Consider the following 26,867-nt stretch of genomic DNA (forward strand, 5'->3'; position numbering starts at 1 on the left):
GGTCCCGCGGCAGCCACTGCCGACAGGTCCTCCGCGGCCGCCCCCATGGCCTCTCCGGCCGCCCCTAGCCCCGGGTCCTCAGGGGGCGGTGGCTTCTTCTCGTCGCTGTCCAACGCGGTCAAGCAGACCACGGCAGCCGCGGCCGCCACCTTCAGCGAGCAGGTGGGCGGCGGCTCTGGGGGCGCAGGCCGCGGGGGCGCCGCCGCCAGAGTGCTGCTGGTCATCGACGAACCGCACACCGACTGGTAAGCCACTGTCGCGGACGTCTCCCCGCGGGCTTGGTTCCCCAGATCGTTCCGAGGTGAACGAGCAATTATCGAGCGCCACTTGTGTGCCGGTCACCTAGTCCTCGTGCCCAAATCCTTTTCCTTTAAATTATTATGCGGGGTGCTTCCTGTGTGCCCCTCCCTGCTGTGTATCTCTTCCGCACTCCCTCTCCCCAAAAGCCTTTGGCCTCAATATATCCTGTGAGCTTTCCAGAGCCTAGTGTGCCCTGACTACCCTCCCCAACCCTCACCCCAAAGGTCTTGTCCTTTAATGGTTCTTGTGAGCACTTATCAAGTACCTGCAGTATGCCTCATCAAAGTGTCCTTCCCCAAGGCCTTTGGCTTCAATGAATTTTGTGAGCATTTTTTGAAAGCCTGATCCTGTCCTGCTCTCAACCCTTGCCCTAAGGCCTTCTCTCTAATGGATCTTGTGAGCATGTGTCCTGTCTGTGCTGTGTCCCACCCCAGCCCCCTCCTCAAAGACCTTTCAAACTATTAGTAAACACTGATTGCGTACTGTGTATCCCCAGCTTCTCTCCAAAAGCTTTACCTTTAATGGATCCTATGAACTGTGATTGAATGCCTTCTGTGTGCCCCAACTCCAAGCCCTCTCTCCGAGGGTCCTTTACCCCCAAAGGATCTAGGAATCATGTGTTAAGTGCCTGATGTGTGCCCCATCCCCAAGCCCCTTCTCAACCCAATCATTTTCCTCCAGTGAGTTCCATGAGCATTTTTGAGCCTTCTGTGTGTGACTCATCTTCAGACTCTCTCCTCAAAGACCTTTTCCTACAATGGATCTAGAAAGCATCTATTGAGTGCCTCCTGTATCCCCCGTTCTCAAGCTACTTCTTCAAAGACCTTTCCTTTGGTGGAACCATCTAGCATTTATCAACTGCCTGCGGTGTGAGCCTTCCCTAAAGGTTCTTTTCTCCAATATATTCAGCAAGCATGTATTGCGTGCCTGCTGTATATCCCATCCCCAAACCCTTTCCCCAGTGCCTTTTCCTCCAGTGGCCTCAGTCTGCATGTACTGAGCACTTTCTGCATGACCACCCCACAAAGGCCTGTGCCTCCAGTTACTCCAGTGCCCAGATATCTAGCACTTGCTGTGTGCACCATTTAAATCACTCTTTCCAAAGACCTTTTCTTTTAACCACTCCTCGGAGTACTTATGTAGCACTTACTGTGTGCCTGATTCTGTGCCTTCTCCACGAAAGCCTTTCCTCTCACACGGATGAAGAATCAAGCTTACGTAGATCAAGTTTCTGCATCTCCATTTCCCCTCCCCAGAGGGCTTTTCCTCCAAGGACTCAGTGAGCATTTATCAGGTGATTGTATGCCCATCCCCAGCCCCCCTCCCCAAAGGCCTTTCCTGTTAATGGATCCAGTGAGCATTTATTCCTTGTCTGCCATGCGCTCTATTTTAATCCTCTTCCCCTAAAGACCTTTTCCTTCAGTAGCTCCCATGAGCATGTATGGAGTGCCTTCTGTGTGTTCACACCTCCTCCCCAGAGTCCTTTTATTCCAGTGAATCCAGTGAGCACATATGCAGTGCCTGCTGTATGTAGGAAGTACCTTCCCCTCCATTACCCTTAGGAGAATCTACCCCAATCCAAAGGCCTGTCCCCAAGTTCCTTTCCTTTGGTAGATCCAGAGCCTAACTCGTAATGGCTACCCCTTTCCCACTCCCTTCAGTGCCCCTAGGATTCCTCCTCCCAACCTTAAGTCCATGTCCCCTAAGGGCCTTTAGTCTATTTAAGCTAGTAAACATTTATTGAGCACCTACTGTATGAGTCACTTTCAACTTTCTCTTTCCAAGTCTCTGGAAGTTCCTGCCCTTGCTTCAAGAAGAGCTTTCTCTCCAGAGCCTACTTCAGCCTAAATTTATTGAGTATCAGCTGTTTACTGGTTAGATTACCTCTCCCCCTAGGAGCCTTTACCCAGCAGCCTTTCTCTCTATTCAGAGCCATTTATTCATTCTACAGATATTTATTGCATATTTTCCATGTGTCAGAATGTGGGAGGCACTTATTAAGCACCACTATGTACTAGAAAAAACCCTCCTTCAGCTCCCCTTCCTTCTAATTCCAACCAGCAGCTGGCCTCACTCTACCTTTTCTGCCATTCATTCCCACAATTGTTTGATGAGCACTTGTTGTATACTACTAAGAACCCTGTATCAATGCGTCTCCTCCCTGTCATGTAGCCCTAATACCCCCTTCAACAATCTCCATCCTGCCTTTCACACTACACAATCCCGGAAGCTCACAATGTGCACCATTTTCCATTTATTCCATCTCTCCAGCTGCCCTTTTCTCCCCACATTAATCCAGAAGGCACTTATTAATGTCTTACTATTAATATATTCTATTCAAGCAACCACATCCTCATCCCTGCAGCAGGCTTCTCCGCTCTTTTCTCCATCAATCTGCAAAGCATTTATTGAGCATGTACTATAATTCCTTCACCAGCGTCCACTCACCAGGGTGCTATCTTCTTGGCTAAATTTGCTCCACTGAAATCAGCAAAGGATAATGAGGCTCCTGCTGGACATAGGTAACCTTCCTCCTTTAGACTTCCCTTCTTCACTCCAACACTCCAGGCAGGTTCTTTGCTGCTTTTGCCTTCATCATCAAGCATTTATCATCTCCTGAAAACTAAGTCCCTTCCCCTTTCCATAATCACAACCCCAGTGTTTCCATTTTTTTCTTCTAATCTGTCCAACAAGCATTTATTGAGCACCACTGAATTCAATGAAGGATCCGCCCTTCCTCTTCTGTGTCCCAGAAACCCCTCTCTACCCCAGCAGCCCTCCAGTCTTTTTTTCTAGGCTACCTAGCAAATATTTACTTAGTGTCTACTATATGTGGGGTGGAGTGGACTAATGGGAAGAGCCTATGCACAGCAGGCTCTGCGTGGGAAACAGAGACCTGTTTCACCAACATGCAGACATTCAGGACCATGCAAGCTTTAGGGACTTCACCTGGAATAAAGGAGAAGTCGTGCAAACTCTGTAATGGAATGCTCGCCTAAGTACAGTTCGATGCCTTTCCCACTAAACCTAACCACTCTCATTCCTTCCTGGGTATTGATTCCTCCATGGTTTACAGTTCAAACTCCAAATCGAGACTCATCTCCCCCTTTTAGAGATAATTTAGTCCTGTGTTTTTCAAACTATGGGTCAACTATTGGCTTAAGATCAGCATTTCTCTTTCTTCATGAGGTAGGATAAAAAATTGAAAATAACAGAATATTGTACATAGTAAGTGGAGTGGTTGTTGAGCGAAACTGTCATTCCACTAAGATATATAATCTATAATGTATGCTATGTATTATGTATGACATATAGTATATAATGCATGTGTTACATAATGGCTTTAGAGTATACAATACATCTATATGTATATGTTTTTCTTCATGAAATGGAATAAACTAGAACAGGAAGTGTCAGACTGCATTGCACATAGTAAAGGTAATTACTGAAATTTCATTCCGATTATATATGTATATTTATATACATGCTATACATTCTAGATACATATACACATAATATATAATATACAATATTTTACGTGTTACGTATTATATAAGACATTCTATATTCTTTTATATTTGCTATATAATATACATGTCTTATATAATACATATTACGTATATAGGATTATAGGATGGGTTATTATGTAAATATGTTATAGTGGGTTATATAAGCTATATTTCTTATTGTCGCTTCTTTTCTCAGATAGACTTCCCTGGAAGCAGACTTTGAGACTCTGAGATTTGCGTGCAGGAGATTTATTGTGGAGTGCTCTTGGGAATAACGCCTGTGGGGGAGGTAGTGAGGGAAGCAGGACTGGACAGAGGGGAAAGTTGAACTCTGATGCAACCACAGCAGAGGCCTGGAGAGCTCTGGCACTAGGACGGCCCTTCACAGCTGGCCCAATTGAGGTGGGGTGGCCAGGCATTTGTATCCCTACAACTGTCGGTCATCAACTGCAGGCTGTGCCCTGGGAGGAGGCATAATCTTGGATGTGGCAAGTCCTGTTGCAGGGGCCAATTCCCAATGAGGGACACACTTGTATCCTTCAGTGGCAGCTATCCCAGAAGCTGGGGGACAGATGAAAAGGCTGAAGCGGGGAAGTAAGGATCTGGGGGAGCAGATAGTTTACCCTTGTACTTCTCAGACCCACTTGCCTCTTAGAGTAAATTTACCCCATTGGGAAACAACATTTCCAGGAGTCTAGTTGGTCTCATTTTCTGGGGAAAACTTGAAAGAGCTCAGTAGTCAGACAAACTACGCAGTTGATTTCAAGGCCATATATGATATTCATTGTGTCCTTCCTTTATTGTCCGTTCTAGATTCCCCTCACCCTCAGCTAGCGCCTCTGTTGGCCTCAGTGGCTTACCTCCTCCTTGAGGGATCCCTGAGCCTTTCATCTCCATGCCCTTCTCAGGCTGTGACGGCTGTGCAAACAACCATGTTGTCCATTTACTATCAAAGCTCAGCACGGATTACCAACAAATGCCCAAGTGGATCACCTGGGTGCCAAACATACTCCTCCCTGCCCCCACTATGTACCAGCAGCTCCACCTCCTCCTGAAGAGCAAGGCCGGTCATGTCCCCTGCCGAGACAGTGACTCCTCTTTATGTCCCTTGGCATGAGAAACCTGAAGTGGCCAGATGGCAGTCATAGCTTAGAATTTAATGGGACTCTTGCTGTGTCCCCTGGTAGCAGTGTTCTCCCTTGGAGAGCCAGAACCTCTAACCTTGCAGAGCCCTGAGGGAACAGGAAGCACAATTCCAATAGTAGATCACTGGAATTGCTGGTAAACTGGGCCACTCCCTCCAGGCGAGGTGGCTCACGCCTGTAATCCCAGCACTTTGGGAGGCAGAGACGAGATGATTGCCTGAACCCAGGGGTTCAAGACCAGCCTGGGCAACATGATGAGATCTCGTCTCTACAATAAATAAAAAAAAAATAGCTGGGCCTGGTGGCACATGCCTATAGTTCCAGCTACTTGGAAGGCTAAAGCAGAAGGATCACCTGGACTCAGCTGGTCGAGGCTGTGGTGACCATGAGCATGCCACTGCTCTCTAGCCTGGACAACAGAGTGAGACTCTGACTCAAAAAAAAAAAAAGAAAAGAAAAGAAAAGCTGGACCACTCCTACTTTAAACTCTGTGTCCCCAAACCCACATATTCTACCTATTAGAAACACAGCACCTATAGTGGCCATTGATTTAAGGTTTATACTGTGTGTTGGAGGATGGTGCACATTCTTTCATGGTATCCCCTCCAAGCTGGGGTCTTAACTATGGCTGCCACAAATTGTTCCATCATTCCATCAGGCCAGCGGCTTCTAGGTAGTGTGATACATAATGCCATCAGGCTGATTCCATCCTCATGGACCCACATTTGTACCTCCTTTACTTTGCTGGAAAGTGTGTCCTTTGGTTGGATGCAGTCTTATGTGGGTTCCCATGCTGGTGGATCAAGCATTGTGTAAGCCCTTGGACAGTGATGCTGGTTAAGGTCCTGCAGTTAGAAAAGGTAAACACTGCCCCCCCCAAAAAACGAAAAGGCAAACTCATATATGGAATATTCCAGTCAAAATGGATCGCTACTCTTTGCAGGGTGCAAGGGTCCCAATGTAGTCGGCTTACCACAGAGTGTTTGGTCTTCTTAAGGGATGCTGTCATGTCAGGAATTCAGGGTTGGTCTCTATTGCTGGCAGGTTGGACATTCAGCAATAATGCTGCTGGCCCCACACATAGGTTCTCTCTCTGCTATTGCCACTTTATTTATGTGCCATCTGCTAGCCCTGCGGTGGCTGATTAGAGAGTCTGGCTGACATCATCTGGCTGACTCATTCTGTCTACCTGGTTGCTTGGCGCCTCTTCCATGGTGGATGCTGTCTGGTGGGTGTTAACACACAATATGAAGATTTTCATTCCTAACTTTTTGTTCACTCCTATACGTCCACCCCCATTTCTGTTTCCCAGACCTCCTTGTCCTGATCTTCCTGTCTTTTTCCTTCCAGGCCCCTGACCAACCAGCCAAGCCATTCACCACTGCCCATATGTGAATATACATATTCTAATCCTGAGATGCTTCTCTTTCTACACAAAGTAGGTGAGCTGGTGCACAGCCTGAGCTCTGCCCACTGGGAGCTCTGCCAGTGTCTTTCAAGGCCATTCTGAGTGGGGCTACAGTGCAGCCACTGTCCATTTTTGGCTTTTACCCACATAGCAAAACAAACCATTTGTGAACAAAGCTTAAGCTTTTTCCTCTTTCATCAGCTGGTTATAAGGAACCCCTTAGCTGAGGGACAGGCACTAGCACAACAGTTGGGGAAGACATGGTGATCTGGGTTACCTGCTCACGTACCTTGCTTGGTCCTGCTTGGGCTCAATCCTGGCTGCTGGGCCCATCTGACATTCTTACTTGGTGGGTCTGGCAGGCCCCACCAGGGTCATAATGGGAACTTTTGGATGCATGATCGCTTGGTGCCTCGTGGTCAGGCATTTCATCTCTCTCAGGACCCAGTGCTGCAGTGGAATTTGTTTCTCAAAAGGCATATATTTCTCTGCTACAGATGGCATGGCCCATCTCCAGAACCCCAAGGGCCTCCCACTTCCCATAAGCTCCACCCGGCATCTTCTCCCACTACTGATACCTCCAGTATCATAGGATCTGCTGGATCATATGGCCTTAGTGGCAGAACTGCTTGTACTGCAGCTTGGACCTGCTACAGAGCCCTTTTCTGCTCTGGCTCCCACTCAAAGCTGGTAGCTTTACATGTCACCTGGAATGGGGATCAGAGCAGTAGTTCCAGATTTGGAATATGCTGCCTCCAGAATGGGAAGAGGCCTATTAAGTATTGTGCTTTACTCTTCGTGGCAGCAGGTGCAAGATGCAATGCTTTGTCCTGTTCTTTGGAGGGCTGTCCTGGCATGCCCTGGACCACTGGATTCCTAAAATTTTTAACAATGTGGCAGACCCCTGAGTCTTTGTAGGGTTTGCCTCCCACCCTCTGGAGTGCATGTGTCTTATCAAGGCAATGTGCTAACCATCTTCTGTCCAGCTTGTGCATTCAGTATGTCATTGATATAGCGTCCAGTGTGGTGGTCCATGGAATGTTCAAATGGCCCAAGTTATTTTGGACTATATTATGTCACAAGGAGAGAGAGCTAACATAGCCATATGGCAAAACCATTAATGAATGTTATTGTCAGTCTTACATGATCTGATCCACTTTTCTAATCAGAATATAAAAGCATGCATTTGCCAAATTGGTGACCGCCTGCTGTCGGTCTTATTATTCTGATCTGGCAATAATAGCATGTCCAGCATGGCAGACACAATCAAGGGGACTACTTGGTTGTGCTTGCAGTAGTTTACAAGCATTCTCCAGGATCCTTCCAGCCTCTACTGGGTCCAAACTGCTTAATTCAGTGAAGATACAATGGGACCAACCACCCTGCAGACTTTAGACCTTCCAGAGTGGCACTGATGTCTGCTATCACCTCTAGGATGCCTACAGTATTGTTTTTGATTTACTGTTTTGATCAGAGCATGGGGGTGTGTACTGTTTCAAAAGCATCCATTTGGACTTCCCTACTGCAGTAGCTCTTATCCTACAGGCCAAGGAGCCCATGTGGGGGTTCTGACAACTATTAAGTATGTTATTCCAATTATGCATTTGTGAACTGGGGAAGTGACCACCTGGTGGTCTCTGGACCCAGCGGATCTACTGTGAGCAGGACCTGGGCCAGGACATCATTTATTACCTACCACTATTGTGCTTTCAACATGGTTGGTGCCACTGTCACCAGCATATTTCTTATTGACATTTCAAGTTGGGTTGACTATGTTCTCTTGGGCCTTCCCATAGGACATAATCAGCTGGTGGGTTTTCAAGACTTAATTAGTATATCTCCTCTAACTTGTCTGCTACTTTGAGCCCTTTGATCCTTCCCTCCACAATCTACCATGAAAGTTTTAGCATTTCTGCTTCACTTAGTGTGGGACATTATTTTCTTCAAGCTTGCAAGGGTCACCTTAGCAGTGTAACGTCTCCTGGAGTCCTTGCTAGGGTTTTAAGTTCCATATCCTGGAAGAGAACTCCATCTTCATGTTCCACTACGTTGATCCATGGTCCTCGGGATCCAGTCCCATGCATACTTTCCCAGCTCCTGCTCATACATATTAGCCAGATTCTTCAGCTCCTTCAATGTATCGTTTTTCTCCTTCCTTTGTAAGCCTAGAACCTGTCCAGTCAGGTTGTGTGAGGATTTGACCCTAGTTTTTGGTCTGATTCCCAGGAGAGAAGGTAGGGGGTAGATTCTGAGAGGGGCAGGATTGTCTTATAAGGCACCTGCTTCATTCGAGCCTCTGTGTTACTTTCAAGCAGAGGGAAGGCCTAATTCTAACACGGAGGAGTGGCCTACTTCTGCAGGCCCAGCGGGTTCAGGTGAGTTTGTAAGCTCAAGGTGTTTAACTGCATCTGCCCAGATATCCCCATCCCAAGCCTCAGAATACCACTCCTGTCCTATTAGGGCCCCGAGCATGGCATAGAAGATGTGCTAGGCCTTCACCACACTGACAGTTAAATCCTGAGCATCATCCTCCCCTCTATCTGCCCTCTGGCTTCAGGATATTAGGGTTTCCTCAAATGCAGCCAGGGTGGCCGTCTGGCTTTCACATTTTGCCTTGAATTGATAATTATTCACCCTGAGCATGTCGGGTCTTTCTTCAGCCACTCAGTGACATTTAGGGAATAGTCACCCAAGTCTGGTTACCATTTCCCACACACCTCTCAAGTGCCAGAGATATTTCACCAGCAGATCCCTTCTCTTTCACCAGAATCCCATTACAACCCACAGGAAGAGTCACTTCCCCTCCAAAACCCCGGGGGGCCCGTGACGTATTCTCCCGCTTGGGAGAATAATCTCCACCCAACATCTTTTCCCACTACTGACACCTCCAGTGTCATAGGATCTGCCAGATCATATGGCCTAAGTAGCATCCTATGCTTGCCCTACAGCCTGGCCGGCTGCAGAGCGCTTTGCCTTGCTGCAGCATGTCAGGAGCTGTCTGTGCTCTACCTCCCACCACTGACAGAGCCTTACTGCCTTCTAGCTGCTGGGTGACCCAGCTCCAGAATCACATTGCATCTGCTTATTACTTTGACTTCTGTGCAGGGGTTTACTGGGGAGTGCCTTTGGGATTAGCACCTGTGAGGAGGGTTGGGTTGAGCAGAGGGAGAGGCCGGCCCACGATGTGGTGGCATGAGAGGCCTCAGCAGATCCTAGGGGGAGCTCTGGAGCTGGGATGATCCTCTAGTGTCAGCCCAGATTAAGGCAAGGAGGCTGGCCTTCTACCCTCTCATAGAACAGATATGGGCCATGGGCTGCCCTCAGCCTCACCTAGTAGGTGTAACCTTGGCCAAGGCACTTGCCTGTGACAGAAGACAATTTCCAATGGGGACACAGCCATGAGCTGTCAGCAGCTGCTATTCAAGGTACATTGGCTCTGAAGAGGAAGCCTGGGCAGAACACCACAGTCTCCACAACACTGAATGGTGAGAAAAGCTTTTAAAGCAGTGATGTACACTCATCATTCACACTCATCAGTTTATAGATGAAAAATGGGCAAATCTGAGAGATTCTTGTGAGGAGACAGTGTCAGTGATGGTGTATGCGTGTGTGTGTGTGTATGCGCGCGCGCGCGTGTGTGTGTGAAAGAGAGAGAGAAAAAAAAACACAAGAAAACAACTGTACTTGGGTCTTTTGTGTATGTCAGTGTGTCAGTCAAGTCACCAGGGTCCATTTGTGTGATATGTACGTGTCAGAGACCCCGACTGTGTGCATGTCAGTGACCAGTGGCCCTAGGAGTATCTCTTCCCTTCGTCCCCTTCCATGAGTAGCCTGACTGGGGATGAGTTTCCATCTGTGCAGAAACCTATCAGGTAGAAATCCTGGGCCTGGGGGAGGAGGCCACCGGAAACCAAGCCCAGCTAGGGATGGGCCCAGGGACAATGACATAGCAGTTCGTGATGTGCCTGCTGCTGCTCCTACTCCCCCTCCCTCCTGCAATTTCCCTCGTCCTCAGCTGTGTTTCTCCCCGCCCCATCATTGCCAGCTACACTGGCTTCTTTAGAACCACCTCAGCCTGCACCCCTCAATCCACCCCTTTTTGGAAGCAGCTGCCCACCCTCGGCTGTCGTGTCCCTCACAGCACACAGCCACACATGGTGAACAAGCTTCTCCTTTAGGAAGGAGTCAGAGAGCAGAGAGAGGATTCAGACCACACAAGCAGACACAGGCACCGAGACATGCATAGACACTAAAAAGTGCACACAGGCACACTTCAGAAGTATGCATTTTCTAAGGTTCTTTGTCATTTACAGACCCCCATGCAATTTCAAAGTATGTCTCAATTTACATAGCGCTACTCATCCTGGAAAGCTTTTCTAAAACATTTACCAACAGCAGTGTGATAAGCAGACCATATTTTGGGAAATGCCTGCTCTCTGCGGTTTAAGGCTGTATTTTTTTTTTTTTGAGTTGGAGTCTCACTCTGTCGCCCAGACTGGAGTGCAGTGGCCGCTCCCGGCCACCGCAGCCTCGACCTGCTGGGCTCCAGCGATCCTTCCGCCTCAGCCTTCCGAGTAGCTGGAACTACAGGCGCGTACTACCACGCCCGGCTAATTTTTTGATTTATTGTAGAGATGAGGTCTTGCTGCCCAGGCGGGTCTCGAACCCGCGGGCTCAGGCAATTCATTCACCTCAGCCTCCCAAAGGCGCAGGATTACAGACTGAGCCACCGAGCCCGGCTACCTTAAGGCTGTATTTTACAGTTTATAATATCCTTTAATGTCTATGGCCCTCCATGAGGATTACGATAAACTTTATTGTTCACAAAGCACTGTTGATTTTTTCAAAGTATTTCAGCAATTATAAAGCACTTTATGGTTTCTCTAGTAGCACTGAAGGGGCAAAGGGGTCAAGGTACCAACCTGGGTTTTTGTCTTCATTTCTGAGATTTGAGCATTGACAGATGTGCTTTGATTTTCCTCTCCAGGGCAAAATACTTCAAGGGGAAAAAGATCCATGGAGAAATTGACATTAAAGTAGAACAGGTAAGTTGAGGCAGATGGACCTGGGAGTCAACTGTCCAGACTGAAAATTGAATGGTCATTTTTGAGTTTTGTGGGTGAATCACCGATTTTCTCTCCTTCCCAGGCTGAATTCTCTGATCTAAACCTCGTGGCTCATGCTAATGGTGGATTCTCTGTGGATATGGAAGTTCTTCGGAATGGGGTGAAGGTCGTGCGGTGAGTATAAAAAGGGCAACTTGGTGTTATAAGCGAAGTATAACGACTTCCTTAGACCTATAGAGAGAATCCCCACCTCTCCACTAATCCTTCCGTAGGCAAGAATTTAGGCATAGAATGTAGAGAATTCACTTTCTTCTGAAGAAGAGCTAAGGATCTCAGCAGACCACAAGCCAAACTTTTTAACTATTAATTCAACAAGCCAGGCTCGGTGGCTCAGCCTGTAATCCCGCGCCTTGGGAGGCTGAGGTGAGTGGATTGACTGAGCCCGCGGGTTCGAGACCCGCCTGGGCAACTTGGCGAGACCTCATCTCTACAATAAATAAAAAACTAGCTGGGCGTGGTAGCGCGCACCTGTAGTTCCAGCTACTTGGAAGGCGGAGGCAGAAGGATCGCCGGAGCCCAGCAGGTCAAGGCTGCCATGGCCGGGAGTGGCCACTGCACTCCAGTCTGGGCGACAGAGTGAGACTCCGACTCAAAATAAATAAATAAATAAATAAATAAATAAAAATATTAATTCAACAAACTTTGTTTTTTAGGGAGAACCAGGGTCTCACTCAGTTGCTCATGCTGGAATGCAGTGACACAATCACAGCTCACCACAGCCTGGAGCCCCCGGGCTCAGGCGATCCGTCTGCCTCAGCCTCCCAAGTAGCTGGGACTACAGGCACACACCACCATGCCCCACTAAAATTTTTTGGTAAAGATGAGGTCTTACTATGTTGCCTAAGCTGTTCTCTAACTCCTGGGCTCAAGCAATCTCCCGCTTTAGCCTCCCAAATTACTGGGATTACAGGTGTGAGCCACTGCACCTATCCCAACAAACATTTGTTAAGCATCTCCTGCAGGCAGGTGCTGCTCTTAGCCCTTTACACTCAACAAATACTTACTGAACACCTACTGTGTGCCAGGAGCTGTTCTGCATACTGAAAGACCAAAAAAAAAAAAAAAAAAACCCTGGCCTCACGAAGCTGACATTCTACTGTGGGACACATACAGTAAACAAATATATAAGGAAATGTAAAAGCGCTAAGAAAAAAGATAGCAGTAAAATAAATGTAGGGATCATTGGATGGTGGTGGGAACTGCAGTTTAGATAGGGTGGCCCAGTAGTAGGAGAGACATTTGAGGAGAGACCTGAAGGAGGTGAAGGAGTGATCCATGCAGATATCTAGGGATGAAATGTTTTAGGCAGAGGGAACAGCTTGGGTAGAGGCCCTGCTGTTTGAATTTATTCTGGGCAGCGCACTTTGAAGACAGCTGGTAGTTGGAGAGACTGTGACCAGAGAGCTGTCAGAGCTGAGTGGGTGAGCTGCAAGCTGCCCTTGGTAAAGAGGGGAGTAGGTAGGACAGGATTCAAGGGGATCACCAGATGGGGAAGGGTAGAAAGGGCACAGGAGGCAGAGAGAACAACTTATACAAGTGCACAGAAATAAGAAATCACTTTGCGATTTCTGGGAGCTGTGAAGTTTTAGAAACTTGGTCTTTGTTCTGAGGGTGGTGGAGGGCTTCTGGAGGGACTGACAGTATTCCTACCTCTACCACCCCAGGTCTCTGAAGCCGGACTTTGTGCTGATCCGACAGCATGCCTTCAGCATGGCGCGCAACGGAGACTACCGCAGTTTGGTCATCGGGCTGCAATATGCTGGAATCCCCAGTGTTAATTCTTTGCATTCTGTGTACAACTTCTGTGACAAGCCCTGGGTGGTAAGTGGCAGGAAGGGTACCACTGGCAGAGGAAATAGCTTGTGCATGCGCTTCGGAGCTTGAAACCTATGATGTTTTGGGAAGCGAGGACGGTCAGAAGCTTAGAGGCTCCCCAGGTGAGGGACTTGCTGACCAGACCCTCCTGGTTTTCACAGTTTGCCCAGATGGTTCGACTGCACAAGAAACTGGGGACAGAGGAATTTCCACTAATCGATCAGACCTTCTACCCCAATCACAAAGAGATGGTGAGTTTGGGGGAAATAGAGTGGGCAGGAGGGAAAAGAGTCGTAACTATTGCAATGATATTACCAATGGTGCAATCTCAGAGTGTGAGCGTGCAGCCGCTGTGTGCATGTGGTGGCATGAAGCTGCTTTGTGATCAGGTCTGTTAATACCATGAATTGCCTTATGGTTACAAGTGTGAATCAAATCATCCATCTCAATATTTATCAGATCCTGTTGTCAAGTCACTGTTAGTAACATTATCAGATATTCTCCTGATAGAAATTTTACACATATTTCAAATTAGGACTGCCAATAAAAATTATTAGTAGCAATGTTCTAAATTGTTTACAAATATAAATTAAATTGCTGACTACTATTCTTATAAAATATAATCACTAATATTACAAATTATCACCAGTACTGCAAATTATTATTACTGATGTAAGTCATGAGTGTCTATGTTATGAATTGAATTATAGTTCCTGGTAGAAATTGAATAGTCATTAGTAGTATATCAAAGATTGCAATTATTATTACTGATGATTATTGATATTACAAATTATGCTCTAAATTACAAGTGCCTACTTTGAATTATACTTCACAGAAATTGAATTATCCATTACTAATATCATCAAATATAACAAGTGATATTATAATCTATTACCAGTGTTACAAACTAAGATTATCAGTATAAATGACTAGTACCTATGTTGCGAATTGAATTTTAATTACTAAAAGAAATGAAGCTATTAGCATAAACAGTGTAAAATATTCTTACAGATGCAAATTATTCCAATGTTATAAATTAAGATTGCTAATATAAATTATGACTACCTGTGTTTTGAATTTCTTATAGTTCCTGATAGAAGTAGTTACTATTGTGTTTAGCATTCTAACTGCTATTATAAATAATTACTAATATTAAAGTTCTGATTACTGATATAAATTATGAGTACCACAGTTATGAACTAAAACTTATTTACAAATAGAAATTGAATAATTGTTACTAATGCCATAAAATTTTACAACTAATTTTGCCAATTTCCACCAATGTTATAAATTATGTTTGCTTATATAATCACTGATTTTATAACTAAAATTACAATTAAATATCAATATTGGTCCAGCATTACCAACTTGATTAAATAAATGCTGCTACTAGTGTTACCAATTCTCACCAGTATTATAAATTATGATAATTGATATAAGTTAACCATGTTATGGGCCAGCCATGGTGACTCACACTTGTAATCCCAGCACTTTGGGAGGCCAAGGTGGGAGGATTGCTTGAGCATAGGAGTTCAAGACCAGCCTGGGCAACATAGCGAGACCTCATCTCTACAAAAAATTTTTTTAATTAGCTAGGTGTGGTGGTTTGCGCCTGTAGTCCCAGCTACTTGAGAGGCTAAGGCAGAAGGATAGCCTGAGCCCAGGAGGCTGTGGTGAGCCATGATCATGCCACTGCACTCCAGCCTGGACAACAGAGTGAGACTCTGACTCAAAAAAAAAAACAAAACAAACAAAAAACAGTGTTATGAATTAAGTTCACTTATTGATAATGATAAAATAATTAGTTCTAAGGAAACCCAATTTGTTTATCATTTTGTCATTATTATTATTCTACATTCTTTGAGAGACAGTAGAATGGAATGTGATTAACAGCATGGACTCTGTAGCCAGAATTTCTGTATGAGAATCTTAGGTCCACAAATTATTAGTTGCCTAACATAGTAAAAGTTACTTCAATGCTCTGTACCTCAGTTTACTCATTTACAAAACGTACGTAATAATAGTTTTCACCTTATATAGTTGATGTGAGAATGAAATTACTGAATAAATGTAAAGTGGTTAGAACAACACATATGACATATATTAACTATTATCTAAGTGTTGACAGTTCTCCTTCTATTCTTCCTAGTTGATTGAGTGTTTTTGTCATGAAAGCATGTTGGACTTCGTTAAATGATTTTCTGTATTTATGATCATGTAGATTTTGCCTTTTATTTTACAAATATGATGTATTACATTAATTGATTTTCATGCAATTTGATATTTTCATAAGTTTGTTTATGATATGTCTAGGTGTAGACACTTGCTTTCCTAGGCTAAATCTCATTTGGTCATGGTATAAATCCTTTTTTTTTTTTTTTTTTGAGTCAGGGTCTTACTCTGTTGCCCAGGTTGGAGTGCAGTGGTATGATCATGGTTCACTGCAGTCTCAAACTCTTGGGCTCAAGCAATCCTCCTGCATCAACTTCCTGAGTAGCTGGGACTATAGGCACATTCAGCTAATCACATCCAGCTAATTTTTTGATTTTTTTTTTTTTTTTTTTTGTGGAGGCAAGGTCTTGCTATGTTGCCTAAGCTGGTCTTTAACTCCTGGGCTCAAGCAATCTTCCTGCCTCAGCCTTCCAAAGTGCTGGATTACAGGCATGAGCCATATGCCCAGTGTGTAGATTCTTTTTCTATATCATGAGATTCCATTTGTAGTATTGTGTTGAGGATTGTTGTGTCTATATCCATAAAAGACATTGATCTGTAGTTTTCTCTCCTTTCCTTTCACTTTCTTTCTTTCCCTTCCTTCTTTTCTTCCTTTTTTCTAGATGAGGTCTCACTATGTTGCCCAGTCTGGTCTCAAACTCCTGGCTCAAGCAATCCTCTTAGCTTGGCCTCTCAAAGTGCTGAGATTACAAGCATGAGCCACCATGCCCAGCCCTGTAGTTTTCTTTTCTTATGTCTATGTCTGGTTTTGGTATCAGATAATACTAGTCTCACAGAATTAGCTGGACAGTGTTCCTTCCTCTTCTATTTTTTATAAGATTTTGTGAAAATTGACTGTAGTTATTTTTTAATGTTCAGTAGAAATCACCAGTGGAGACATCTGGTCCTGACATTTCTTTGTAGGAAGTTTTTTAAAATTCCTAATTCAATCTCTTCACTTGTTATAAGTCGATCCAGATTTTCCATTTCTTCTTCTTCTTCTTTTTTTTTTTTGAGTTGGAGTCTCACTCTGTCGCCCAGACTGGAGGGCAGTGGCATACTCCCAGCCACCACAGCCTCGACCTGCTGGGCTCCAGTGAGCCTTCCGCCTCAGCCTTCCGAGTAGCTAGAACTACAGGCACACGTTACCACGCCTGGCTAATTTTTGATTTGTTGTAGAGATGAGGTCTCACCAAGTTGCCCAGGCGGGTCTCGAACCCGCGGCCTCAAGCAATTCACTCACCTCAGCCTCCCAAGGCGCAGGATTACAGGCTGAGCCACCAAGCCCAGCTCCGCTGCAGTCTTGACCTGCTGAGCTCAGGTGATCCTTCCAAGTAGCTGGAACTACAGGTGCGTGCTACCATGCCCGGCTAATTTTTTTGAGTTATTGTAGAGACGAGGTCTTGCCAAGTTGTCTGGTGGGTCTCGAACCTGCAGGCTCAGGCAATTCACTCTCAAAGTGCTGGGATTACAGAATGAGCCATCGAGCTCAGCCTCCATTTCTTCTTGAGTCAGCTTTGGTAGTTTGTATTTTTCTAAGAATTTCTCCATTTTATCTAGGTTTTCTCATTTATTGGCAAACAATCATTTATAGTACTCTTATAATCCTTTTTATTTTTGTAAGGTCTGTAGTAATGTCCCCTTTTTTATTCCTGCTTTTATTAATTATAGTTTTTTGTCTTTTTTCATAGCCTAAATGTTTGTCAATTTTCTTGATGTTTTCAAATAACAGATTTTTTGTTTCACTGGTTTCTCTGTTATTTTTCTATTCTCTGTCATTTACTTCCACTCTTATCTTTCTTTCTTTTTGCTTGCTTTGGGCTTAGTTTGCCCTTCTTTTCCTAATTTCTTAAGATGAAAGATTAGGTTATTGATTTTATATCTTTCTTCTTCTTAAATATAAACATTTATAACTATGAATTCCTCTTTAAGCATCACTTTAGCTACATCCCTTAAGTTTTGATGTGTTGTGTTTTCATTTTCATTCGTTTCAAAGTATCTTCTAATTCCTCTTGTGATTTACTTCTTCTTTGATCCATTGCTTATTTAGGAGTATGTTGTTTCTTTCCACTTATTTGTGAATTTCCCAAACTTCTGTTAATGATGTCTAATTTCATTCCATTATAGTTAGAGAGCATACTTTGCATGACTTCAGTCCTTTTACATGTACTGAGATTTACTTTTGGGTTTAACATATAATTTGTCCTGAAGAATGTTCCATGTGCACTGGAGAGGAATGTGTATTCTGCTGTTGTACAGTTAAGTTCTATAGATGTCTACTAGGTGTGATTTTTTTATAGCCTTGTTCAAATCTTTCCTTGTTGATCCTATGTCTAGTTGTTTTATCCATTCCTTTAAGTGGGGAGATTGAAGTCTCCAACTGTTATTGTTGAATTATCTATATTTCTCTCCAATTCTGCCTGTTTTTTAAAAAATGTATTTTGAGGCTCTGTTGTTAGGTGCATATATGTTTATTATTGTTATATCTTCTTGATGGATTGACTCTTAAATAATAAGTATTATTATTTTTAGTTGAAATAGCCCAGGCTAGAGTTCAGTGACATGCTCACAGCTACCACAGCCTCGACCAGCTGGGCTCAAGCAATCCTTCCACCTAAGCCTTCTAAGTAGCTGGAACTATAAGTGAATGCCACCATGCTAGGCTAATTTTTTTATTTATTGTAGAGATGAGGTCTTGCTAAGTTTCCCAGGCTGGTCTCAAACCCCTGGGCTCAGGCAATCCTCTCACCTCCACCTCCCAAAGTGCTGGGATTGCAGGGGTGAGCCACCATGTCTGGCCCCTTTTATTATTATAAAAAAATATTGTTCTTTATCTCTAATAACATTTTCTATTTTAAATTATATTTTATCTGATATTAGTATAGCTATTCCAGCTTTCTTTTTGTTACTGTTTGCATGGTAAATTTTTTTACATCTATTTACTTTATTTGTGTCTTTGCATCTAAAATGTGTCTCTTATAGACAGTATATAGTTGGGTCATGTTTTTCATCCATTCTGCCTATTAATTGAAGTGTTTATTTATATTAATGTAAATATTGATAAGGTAGAGTTTATGTTTGTAATTTTGCTATTTTTTCTATATCTTATTTTTTTGCTCATGTATTCTTCTATTAATGCCTTCTTTTGTGTTAAATAAATATTTTCTAGTGTACTATTTTTGCACTATTTTTCATGTTTTTTTCTTTGTTCTTTTTTTTTTTTTGAGTTGGAGTCTCACTCTGTCACCCAGGCTGGAGGGCAGTGGCACACTCCCAGCCACCGCAGACTCAATCTGCTGGACTCCAGCAATCCTTCTGCCTCAGCCTTCCAAGTAGCTAAAACTACAGGTGCATGCCACCACGCCCAGCTAATTTTTCATTTATTGTGGAGACAAGGTCTCACCAAGTTGCCCTGGTGGGTCTCGAACCCACGGGCTCAGGCAGTCCTCTCACCTCGGCTTCCCAAAGTGCTGGGATTACAGTCTGAGCCACCGAGCCCAGCCTCCTGTTTTTTTCTTATGTTTCTAAAATAAATATTTTCCCTGGGGATTATAATTAATGACTTAATTTATACCACTCCAGTTAGAATTAAAATAAAATTAACTTCAATAACACACACACAAAAACTTTGTGTCTATCTAGCTTTATTCCCTCACCCCTCCTTTGTACCATTATTGTCAAACAAATTGCATCTTTACCTATTGTATGCCCATGAACATAGACTTATAGCTATTGCTTTATGCAGTTGTCTTTTAAATCAGATAAGAGAAAAAAGTGTTACACACAAAAAAATGCACTTAATACTATCATTTGTACCAGAGGTGAAAAAATGTATACACATTTTATTTGTTTGTTTGTTTGTTTGTTTTGAGTCGGAGTCTCACTCTGTTGCCCAGGTTGGAGTGCAGTTGCACGCTCATGGCCTCCTCAACCTCAACCTGCTGGGCTCAGGTGATCCTTCCGCCTCAGACTTCCAAGTGGCTGGAACTACAGGCATGCACTACATCTGTCCAATTTTTTTATTTATTGTAGAGACTAGGTTTCACCATGTTGCTCAGGCTAGTCTCAAACCCCTGAGCTCAGGCAATCCTCTCGCCTCCATCTCCCAAAGTGCTGGGATTATAGGCATGAGCCACTGCACCCAGCAAAATGTATACTCATTTTCAGAGATGTTCGCCATAATTAGAAGTGTGTAGATACTGGTGGTAATCACTTTGAGAACCTCTTGTAATATCAGAAGTCAAACATGACTTGTATTCATCTTATGTTATTGGTATATATTGAGTATTACAATTTTAATGCAGTTTATTCCTTTCTTAAATTGTATATACTTTTTCACTGGGCATGGTGGCTCATGCCTGTTATTCCAGTACTCGGGAGGCTGAGGCAGAAGAATTGCTTGAGGCCAGGAGTTCAAGACAAACCTGGCAAACATAGCAAGACCCTGTCTCTCCAAAAAAAGTGTATACATTTTTTGGTACCCTCTGAATTTATGTATGTAATTATCTTATAGACACTCTCTAATTCTTCATGTAGGTTCAAGTTACTGTGTAGTATTTTATTTCAGCCTGAAGGACTCCCTTTAGTATTTCTTGTAGGAGAAGTGTGCTGGTAATGAATTACCTCAGTTTTTGTTTACCTGTGAATGTTTGGATTTCTTTTTCATTTTTGATAGATAGTTTGCTGGATATAGAGTTCTTGTTTGACAGTCTTTTTCTTTCAGCACTTTTGACTATGTTGTCCTATTGCCTACTAACTTCAAGGTTTCCAATGAAAAATCAACTGATAATCTTATCGAGAATCCCTTGTACACTTCTCTCTTACTATGTTCAAGATTCTCTCTTTGTCTTTTATAAGTTTGATTATGATGTGTCTGAGTGTATATCTCTTTGAATTTAGCTTACTTGGAGTTCAGTGAACTTTATGAATGCATAGTTTAATGTTTTTTATCAAATTGGGGGGGTTAGCCATTGTTCCTTCAATATTTGTTTTTTTGTTTGTTTATTTGTTTGTTTTTGAGTTGGAGTCTCACTCTGTCGCCCAGACTGGAGTGCAGTGGCCACTCCCGGCCACCGCAGCCTCGACCTGCTGGGCTCCGGCAATCCTTCCACCTCAACCTTCCAAGTAGCCGGAATTACAGGCATGTGCTACCACACCCGGCTGATTTTTTTATTTATTGTAGAGATGACGTCTCGCTGCCCAGGCGGATCTCGAACCCGCAGGCTCAGGCAATCCACTCACCTCAGCCTCCCAAATGCGCGGGATTACAGGCTGAGCCACCGAGCCCGGCTTTCAATATTCTTTCTTGTGCCTTTTTTTCCCTCTCTCCTCCCTCTCGTTTTGCAATTCCATTATGTATGTATTTATATGCTTGATGGTGTTTCACAGGCCTCTAGTGCTCTGTTCATTTTATTACTTTTTTTCTTTCTCATCCTCATATTGGATCAGCTCAGCTGATCTATCTTCAAATTCACTGATTTTTTTTTAGTCTGCCAGCTCAAAGCTACTGTTGAGCCACTCTAGTGAATTTTTTATTTGTTATTATTATGCTTTTTTAATCTCCAGAATTTCTTTTTATGTAATTGCTATCTCTTTATTAATATTCTCTATTTATCAGAGCACCGTTTTCTTTTTCTTTTCATGATTTTTAAAATAGAGACAAGGTTCTTGCTATGTTGCCTGGGCTGATCTTGAACTCCTGGCCTCAAGTGATCTACCCACCTCAGCCTCCCAAAGTGTTGGGATTACAGGCATAAGCCACTGTGCCTGCTGAGAATACCATTTGTTTTGTTCATCCTTTAGACATAGTTTGCTTTCCTTCTTTGAAATTTTTCAAAATCATTGCTTTTGTAACCTTTGTCTGTTAAGTCTAACATTTGGGCTTCCTCAGGAACAATATTAGACTGATTTCTTTCACTGTGCTTGGGCCATACTTTCTTGTTCTTTTCATCTCTCATATTTTTGTTAAAAACTGGACATTTTAGCCGAGTTCGGTGGCTCAGCCTGTAATCCCGCGCCTTTGGGAGGCTGAGGTGAGTGGATTGCCTGACCCCGCGGGTTTGAGACCCGCCTGGGCAGGCGAGACCTCATCTCTATAATAAATCAAAAAATCAGCCGGGCATGGTAGCGCATGCCTGTAATTCCGGCTACTCAGAAGACTGAGGCGGAAGGATCGCCGGAGCCCAGCAAGTCGAGGCTGTGGTGGCTGGGAGCGGCCACTGCACTCCAGTCTGGGCGACAGAGTGAGACTCCAACTCAAAAAAACAAAAACAAAAAACTGGACATTTTAATAATATAATGTGGCAACTCTGGAATCAGATTCTCTCTACTCCCCAAGATTTATTTTTGTTGTTATTTGTTTTGTTTCTTTGTTTGTTTTAGTGATTTTTCTCAACTAATTCTTTATTCTTTGTCATGTGTGGCCACCGAAGTCTCTGCTCCATTAGCATGGAGGTCAGCTCATGATTGGACAGATATTTCTTTAAACACTTGGAACGAGTAAGTCTCAGCCTTTGCTTGAAGGGCTCTGTGTTCCTGTTGGAGTGTGCCTTTAATGCTCAGGAAAGCTGTTTGCAACTTTGCTTTAACCTTCACTTTCTGTTTGTGCAGAGCTTTGAGGTTAGCCAGAGATTCTAGGCACGCACACAGCCTTATGCATGTTTGTGGCATTCTGGATTCCTGGGAATATGTCAAAGCTTTTTAAAGCTTTCTATGGACATCCCATTACCTAGATTTTCCTTTTAAGTTTTTTTTTGTCAGCTTATTGTTTGTCTTAAGTGCTATCACTTCTTCAGACAGCTGCTATGTTAAACAATTGCTGCTGATTCTTTCTGAAAAGCACCTCCAGAGAAAGCTGTTTTTAACCAGACAAGCCTTGTGAGTGGGATTTTCCAGGAAAGTGCCAGACAGGTCAAATAAAGGCAGTTCTCTGAGAATGGGGTTTTGGAGGAACTCCAACAATGTTCTGCCTCCTCCCATGGTTGCTAGTCTGCTGATTTTCACCAGGATTGCAGAGCTGTTGGTTCTCAAGGAACTTGTGGAGGCGGGGAGAAGGGGATGGGTACAGGGAAAGCTCAAATGCCACAAAGCTTACTGTTCTTACCAAGATTCAACAATTTTTTTCTTGAATAAATACTTCCCTGAATTGTAAACTTTTGGTCAGTTTCTAGAACCCCGATAAAGTTGGTTTTGATATTTTTTTGCTAGTGTTATTGACTTTATGGAGAAGATTTTCATAGGCTCTTCTATTTCCACTGATACCACCTCTAAACATATCTTGTTCTTTCCCAGCTCCAGCCCCAAATTAGTAGTATTTCAAAGCTAAGATCTGGGAGCTAGATGTACTCATTGCTACTGGACTGTCCTTTCTTCTAGGCCTTTTCATTGTACAGAACTAGGAACTATCAGTTCTTTATATAATATGTGTATATAAATAATTCCGTATATATGTATATATAAAATTTCATATATGTGTGTATATAAAATGATGTGTTTGTGTGTGTGTGTGTGTGTGTGTGTGTGTGTGTGTGTGTGTGTGTAGAAAAAAACCACACTTTTTCCTCTAGTCTCATACCACAGGGTGTGGAGGTTTTCCCCCACACACACCAAGCAAGCAATTAATTCTGCAGCAGATGCCAGTTGGGTGTCCTCCAATTCAATTCTGACACTGTCTACTTGAAGGTAGCATCAGATCACACAGGTAAAGGATGCAGTGCCACAAGACTAAGCCCTATTTCTGATGCTGATGGCAGGCCCCAGGTTTTTACCTGTGCTTCTGACCAATTAGCTATAAATCAGGGTCCACAACCCCCTCCTCAGGTTTGACTAACTTGCTAGAGTGACTCATAGAACTTAAGGAATTACTTACTTACATTTACCAGTTTATTATCAAGGATATTACAAAGGCTGAAGATGAAGAAATGAATAGGGCAAAGTATGGAGGAAGGGATATGGAACTTCTGTGCCCTCCCCTTCCAGGAGCCTCCATGCACTTAACTATCTGGAAATTCTCTGTACCCCATCGACTTCGGGCCCTTTATGGAGACTTCATTGGCCAGTCATGATCGAAGCATGGACAGCTGTGTAGAAATGTGACTGGACAAAAAGGATATGAGCTCATCCTAATAGATTGAGTGAGGAAACCCTGCAAGTCCTGTCCAAAATTTTTTTTTCTTGACCTCTGTGTGTACCATTCCTTCCTCCTTGGTATGGGGCAAGACTCCTTCTGAAATGGGAGTCTAATACCTACAATTAGATAAGGCGGATCAGAGAATGTCTTTATGGAAAGGCAAAGGAAGATGAGTCTTGCCTTGGGGAGAAAAAGGAGCAGGTGAAAGGAGGGTGGCAGAAGGTAATGGAGAGAGGGATTCTGTTTTCTGATGCCTGCTTCTGTGGCCTAAAGCGCCCCAAGATTGTAACAAAAGACTTGCTTTCACCTTTATCACTCTGAAGCTGTTCCAAAGCTGCTTCAGAAATCAAGGACAAAAGGTCAAATACTGTAACAAAAACAGACTTGTTGTTTTAGTCACTTGAGAAATAACAAGGGATATGGGAGTTATGTGCCAGGAACCATGGATGTATGTGTGTATTCACAATGTGTATATATAAAATTTCAAAATTTTATATACATATATATAAAATATGTATAGATATAATTCTATATAGTATTTCATATATATAATGTGTTCATACAAATACCTCAAATTCTAATCAAGCACATCGCAGGGTTCATGTTAGCCTTCCCATTCTATATTTATATTTCTCTAACAGTAAGAACACTAGCCTCCAGCATCATCGCTCAGTTCTACAATGCACAGAAAGTATTTATAGAGTGACAACACCTATATCTAAAAAACAAACCTTCTAGGCCAGGCGCAGTGGCTCACACCTATAATCCCAGCACTTTGGGAGGCTGAGGTGGGAGGATTGCTTGAGTACAGGAGTTCAAGACCAGCCTAGATAACATAGCGAGACCTCATCTCTACAAAAAAAAAATTTTTTTTAATTAGCTAGACATGGTGGCACATGCCTGTAGTCCCAGCTACTCAGGAGGCTGAGGCAAAAGTATTGCCTGAGACCAGGAGGTCGAGGCTGTGATAAGCCATGATCACGCTACTGCACTTCAACCCTGACTCAAAAAAAAAAAAAAAGTGCATATGAAAAAGCAAACCCGCAAGAAAAAAAAAACAGGAAAACTCTGAAAAAGAAGAATGATGATTGGAACTACCCTCCCAGCCTACAGGGAGTCTCATGCCTCTGCCACCAGACATATGATGAAGCTTTCATCATGTAAACAATGTGATGCTGACCCATGAATAGACAGACTAAAGGATTAAAGAAGAAAAAGTACAAGTCCAGATATAGATCCATGTATATATGGATTTCTTTTTTTGTTGAGTCAGAGTCTCACTCTGTCATCCAGGCTGGAGTGCAGTGGCATGCTCATAGCCACTGCAACCTCGACCTGCTGGGCTCAGGCGATCCTTCTGCCTCAGCCTTCCAAGTAGCTGGAAATACAGGTGCGCACCCGGCTAAGTTTTTTGATTTGTTGTAGGGATGAGATCTCGCCGAGTTGCCCAGGCTGGTCTCAAACCCCTGGGCTCAGGCAATCCTCCCACCTCTGCCTCCCAAAGTGCCGGGATTCCAGGGGTGAGCCACTGTGCCCGGCCTGGAATTTTAATATATAATAAAAATGGCAACTCAAGTCACTAGGACAAAGAAGGACTTTTTAGTAAAGCTTTGTTTTTGCCAGTTAAATTCCTCATTTTTCTGAAATTGATTTTCTTTCTTTCTTTTTTTTTTTTTTGAGTCAGTGTCTCACTCTGTCACCTAGGCTGGTATGATCACGGCTCACCAAAGCCTCGACTTCCTGAGCTCAGGTGACCCTTCAGCCTCAGCCTCCTCAGTAGCTGGGACTACAAGCATGCGCCACCACATCTGGCTAATTTTTTAATTTTTTTGTAGAGGCTGGGTCTCACTGTTTCCCAGGCTGGTCTCAAACTCCTGGGCTCAAGCAATCCTTCCGCCTCAGTCTCCCAAAGTGCTGAGGTTACAGCTGTGAGCCACTGTGCCCAGCCTGAAATTGATTTTCATATACAATATATGATAGGTAAGGATCCAGATCATCTTTTTTCTTAGAGGTAGCTGTTTTTTTCCCACTGAACTGGTACGTGACTTTGGCCACATGCTAGCATTTCATAAATGTGTGGGCCAGATGCTAGACTCTGTTCTGCTCCATTTCTCTATATCTGGACCAGCACTGCCCTGGCTCAGTTGCTACATTTTCTCATTAATCCCTGACATCTGGCAGAGCAGTAGCACCTCCTGGCTGTTCTGCATCTATATAGAGGCTATTTTTGTCAGGGACAGAGAGAACAGAACTTCAGAGGCCAGGAAGAAGAGAGAGTTGATGGTGAGTAATAGAGGGCAGGGTGGCAGAGGCATTAGACTCCCAGCAGGCCAGCTTGCCACTTTTTTTTCCCCCCTTTTGTCCCTCACCCCGCTGTGCAGCATAAAGGGACAAAAGCAAGTCCTGGATTGGAAGGAGGAGAACTTGGAATCATTGGTGGAAAGGTTGCCCAGCCTCCATCATGTTGTGGGAGACACCTGATGGGTCTCTGGCACCAATACCTGATTATTGATTATTATTTAATCGATCGATTGATTGATTGATAGAGATGGGGGTCTCGCTATGTTGCCCAGGCTGGTCTCAATACCTGGGCTCCAGTGGATCCTCCCTCTTCAGTCTCCCAAAGTGCTGGGATTACAGGCATGCACCACCACGTTCAGCCTTACCAATACCCTGGGTGGGACTATCCCACCGTGGTTGTAGGCTGCTAGGACTCCTCTGAGGGCTGCTTAGCTCAACTGTGTCTAAATAGTCGCCACTGGGGTGAGGAAAGACATGTGAAGACCCTGTGAAGCAGTTTAAGTTCCCTTCTCCCCAACTTCCCTAGCCCAGTGATCTGTTCATGCCAACTGGTCATGCAGACCTGGGGAAGGGCCGCCGTGGGGACAGGGGATTCCTTCTCTCGCCACCTCTACTCAGGTGGTCTATGGTGCAGCAAATACTTCTGAAGAGCTTGTGATGTGACAGGTGGAGTCCAGCCCCAAAGCCTTCTTGGGGACCAGGATCCATGGTCCCTGTGGAGTAAAGATAGGGGTCTTTGAGGTACAAATCCCCAGAGCCAGGTTTGTGGGAACTGAGTGAAGGAGAGAGGATGAGTCCGTGGAGAATTGAAGGCAGCGCAGGGAGAATGTGTCAAGAGGGTGGGGGTTTCTTTGGGGGCCAGTTTTATTGCGGTATAGCAAGTTCGGAAAAGGGGACATACCCTAAGTGTCCATCCAGCTGGTT

General features: G+C 43.9%; 1 protein-coding gene across 1 annotated transcript in view; it reads left to right on the forward strand.

Moving 5' to 3' along the window:
- Positions 1-26,867, forward strand: part of SYN1 (synapsin I) — a gene marked incomplete at its 5' end in the record, with an annotated part of 46,604 nt that continues 19,737 nt past the window's right edge. The window contains 5 exons of the mRNA XM_021717727.1: positions 1-245; positions 11,350-11,407; positions 11,511-11,602; positions 13,153-13,309; positions 13,465-13,554. Coding sequence (XP_021573402.1) covers positions 1-245; positions 11,350-11,407; positions 11,511-11,602; positions 13,153-13,309; positions 13,465-13,554 — 642 coding nt within the window. The remainder of the gene's footprint in view (positions 246-11,349; positions 11,408-11,510; positions 11,603-13,152; positions 13,310-13,464; positions 13,555-26,867) is intronic.

This window comes from Carlito syrichta, unplaced genomic scaffold (assembly GCF_000164805.1).
Source record: "Carlito syrichta isolate Samal-C Ts95f unplaced genomic scaffold, Tarsius_syrichta-2.0.1 Scaffold310585, whole genome shotgun sequence".
NCBI classification, from domain to species: Eukaryota; Metazoa; Chordata; class Mammalia; order Primates; family Tarsiidae; genus Carlito; species Carlito syrichta.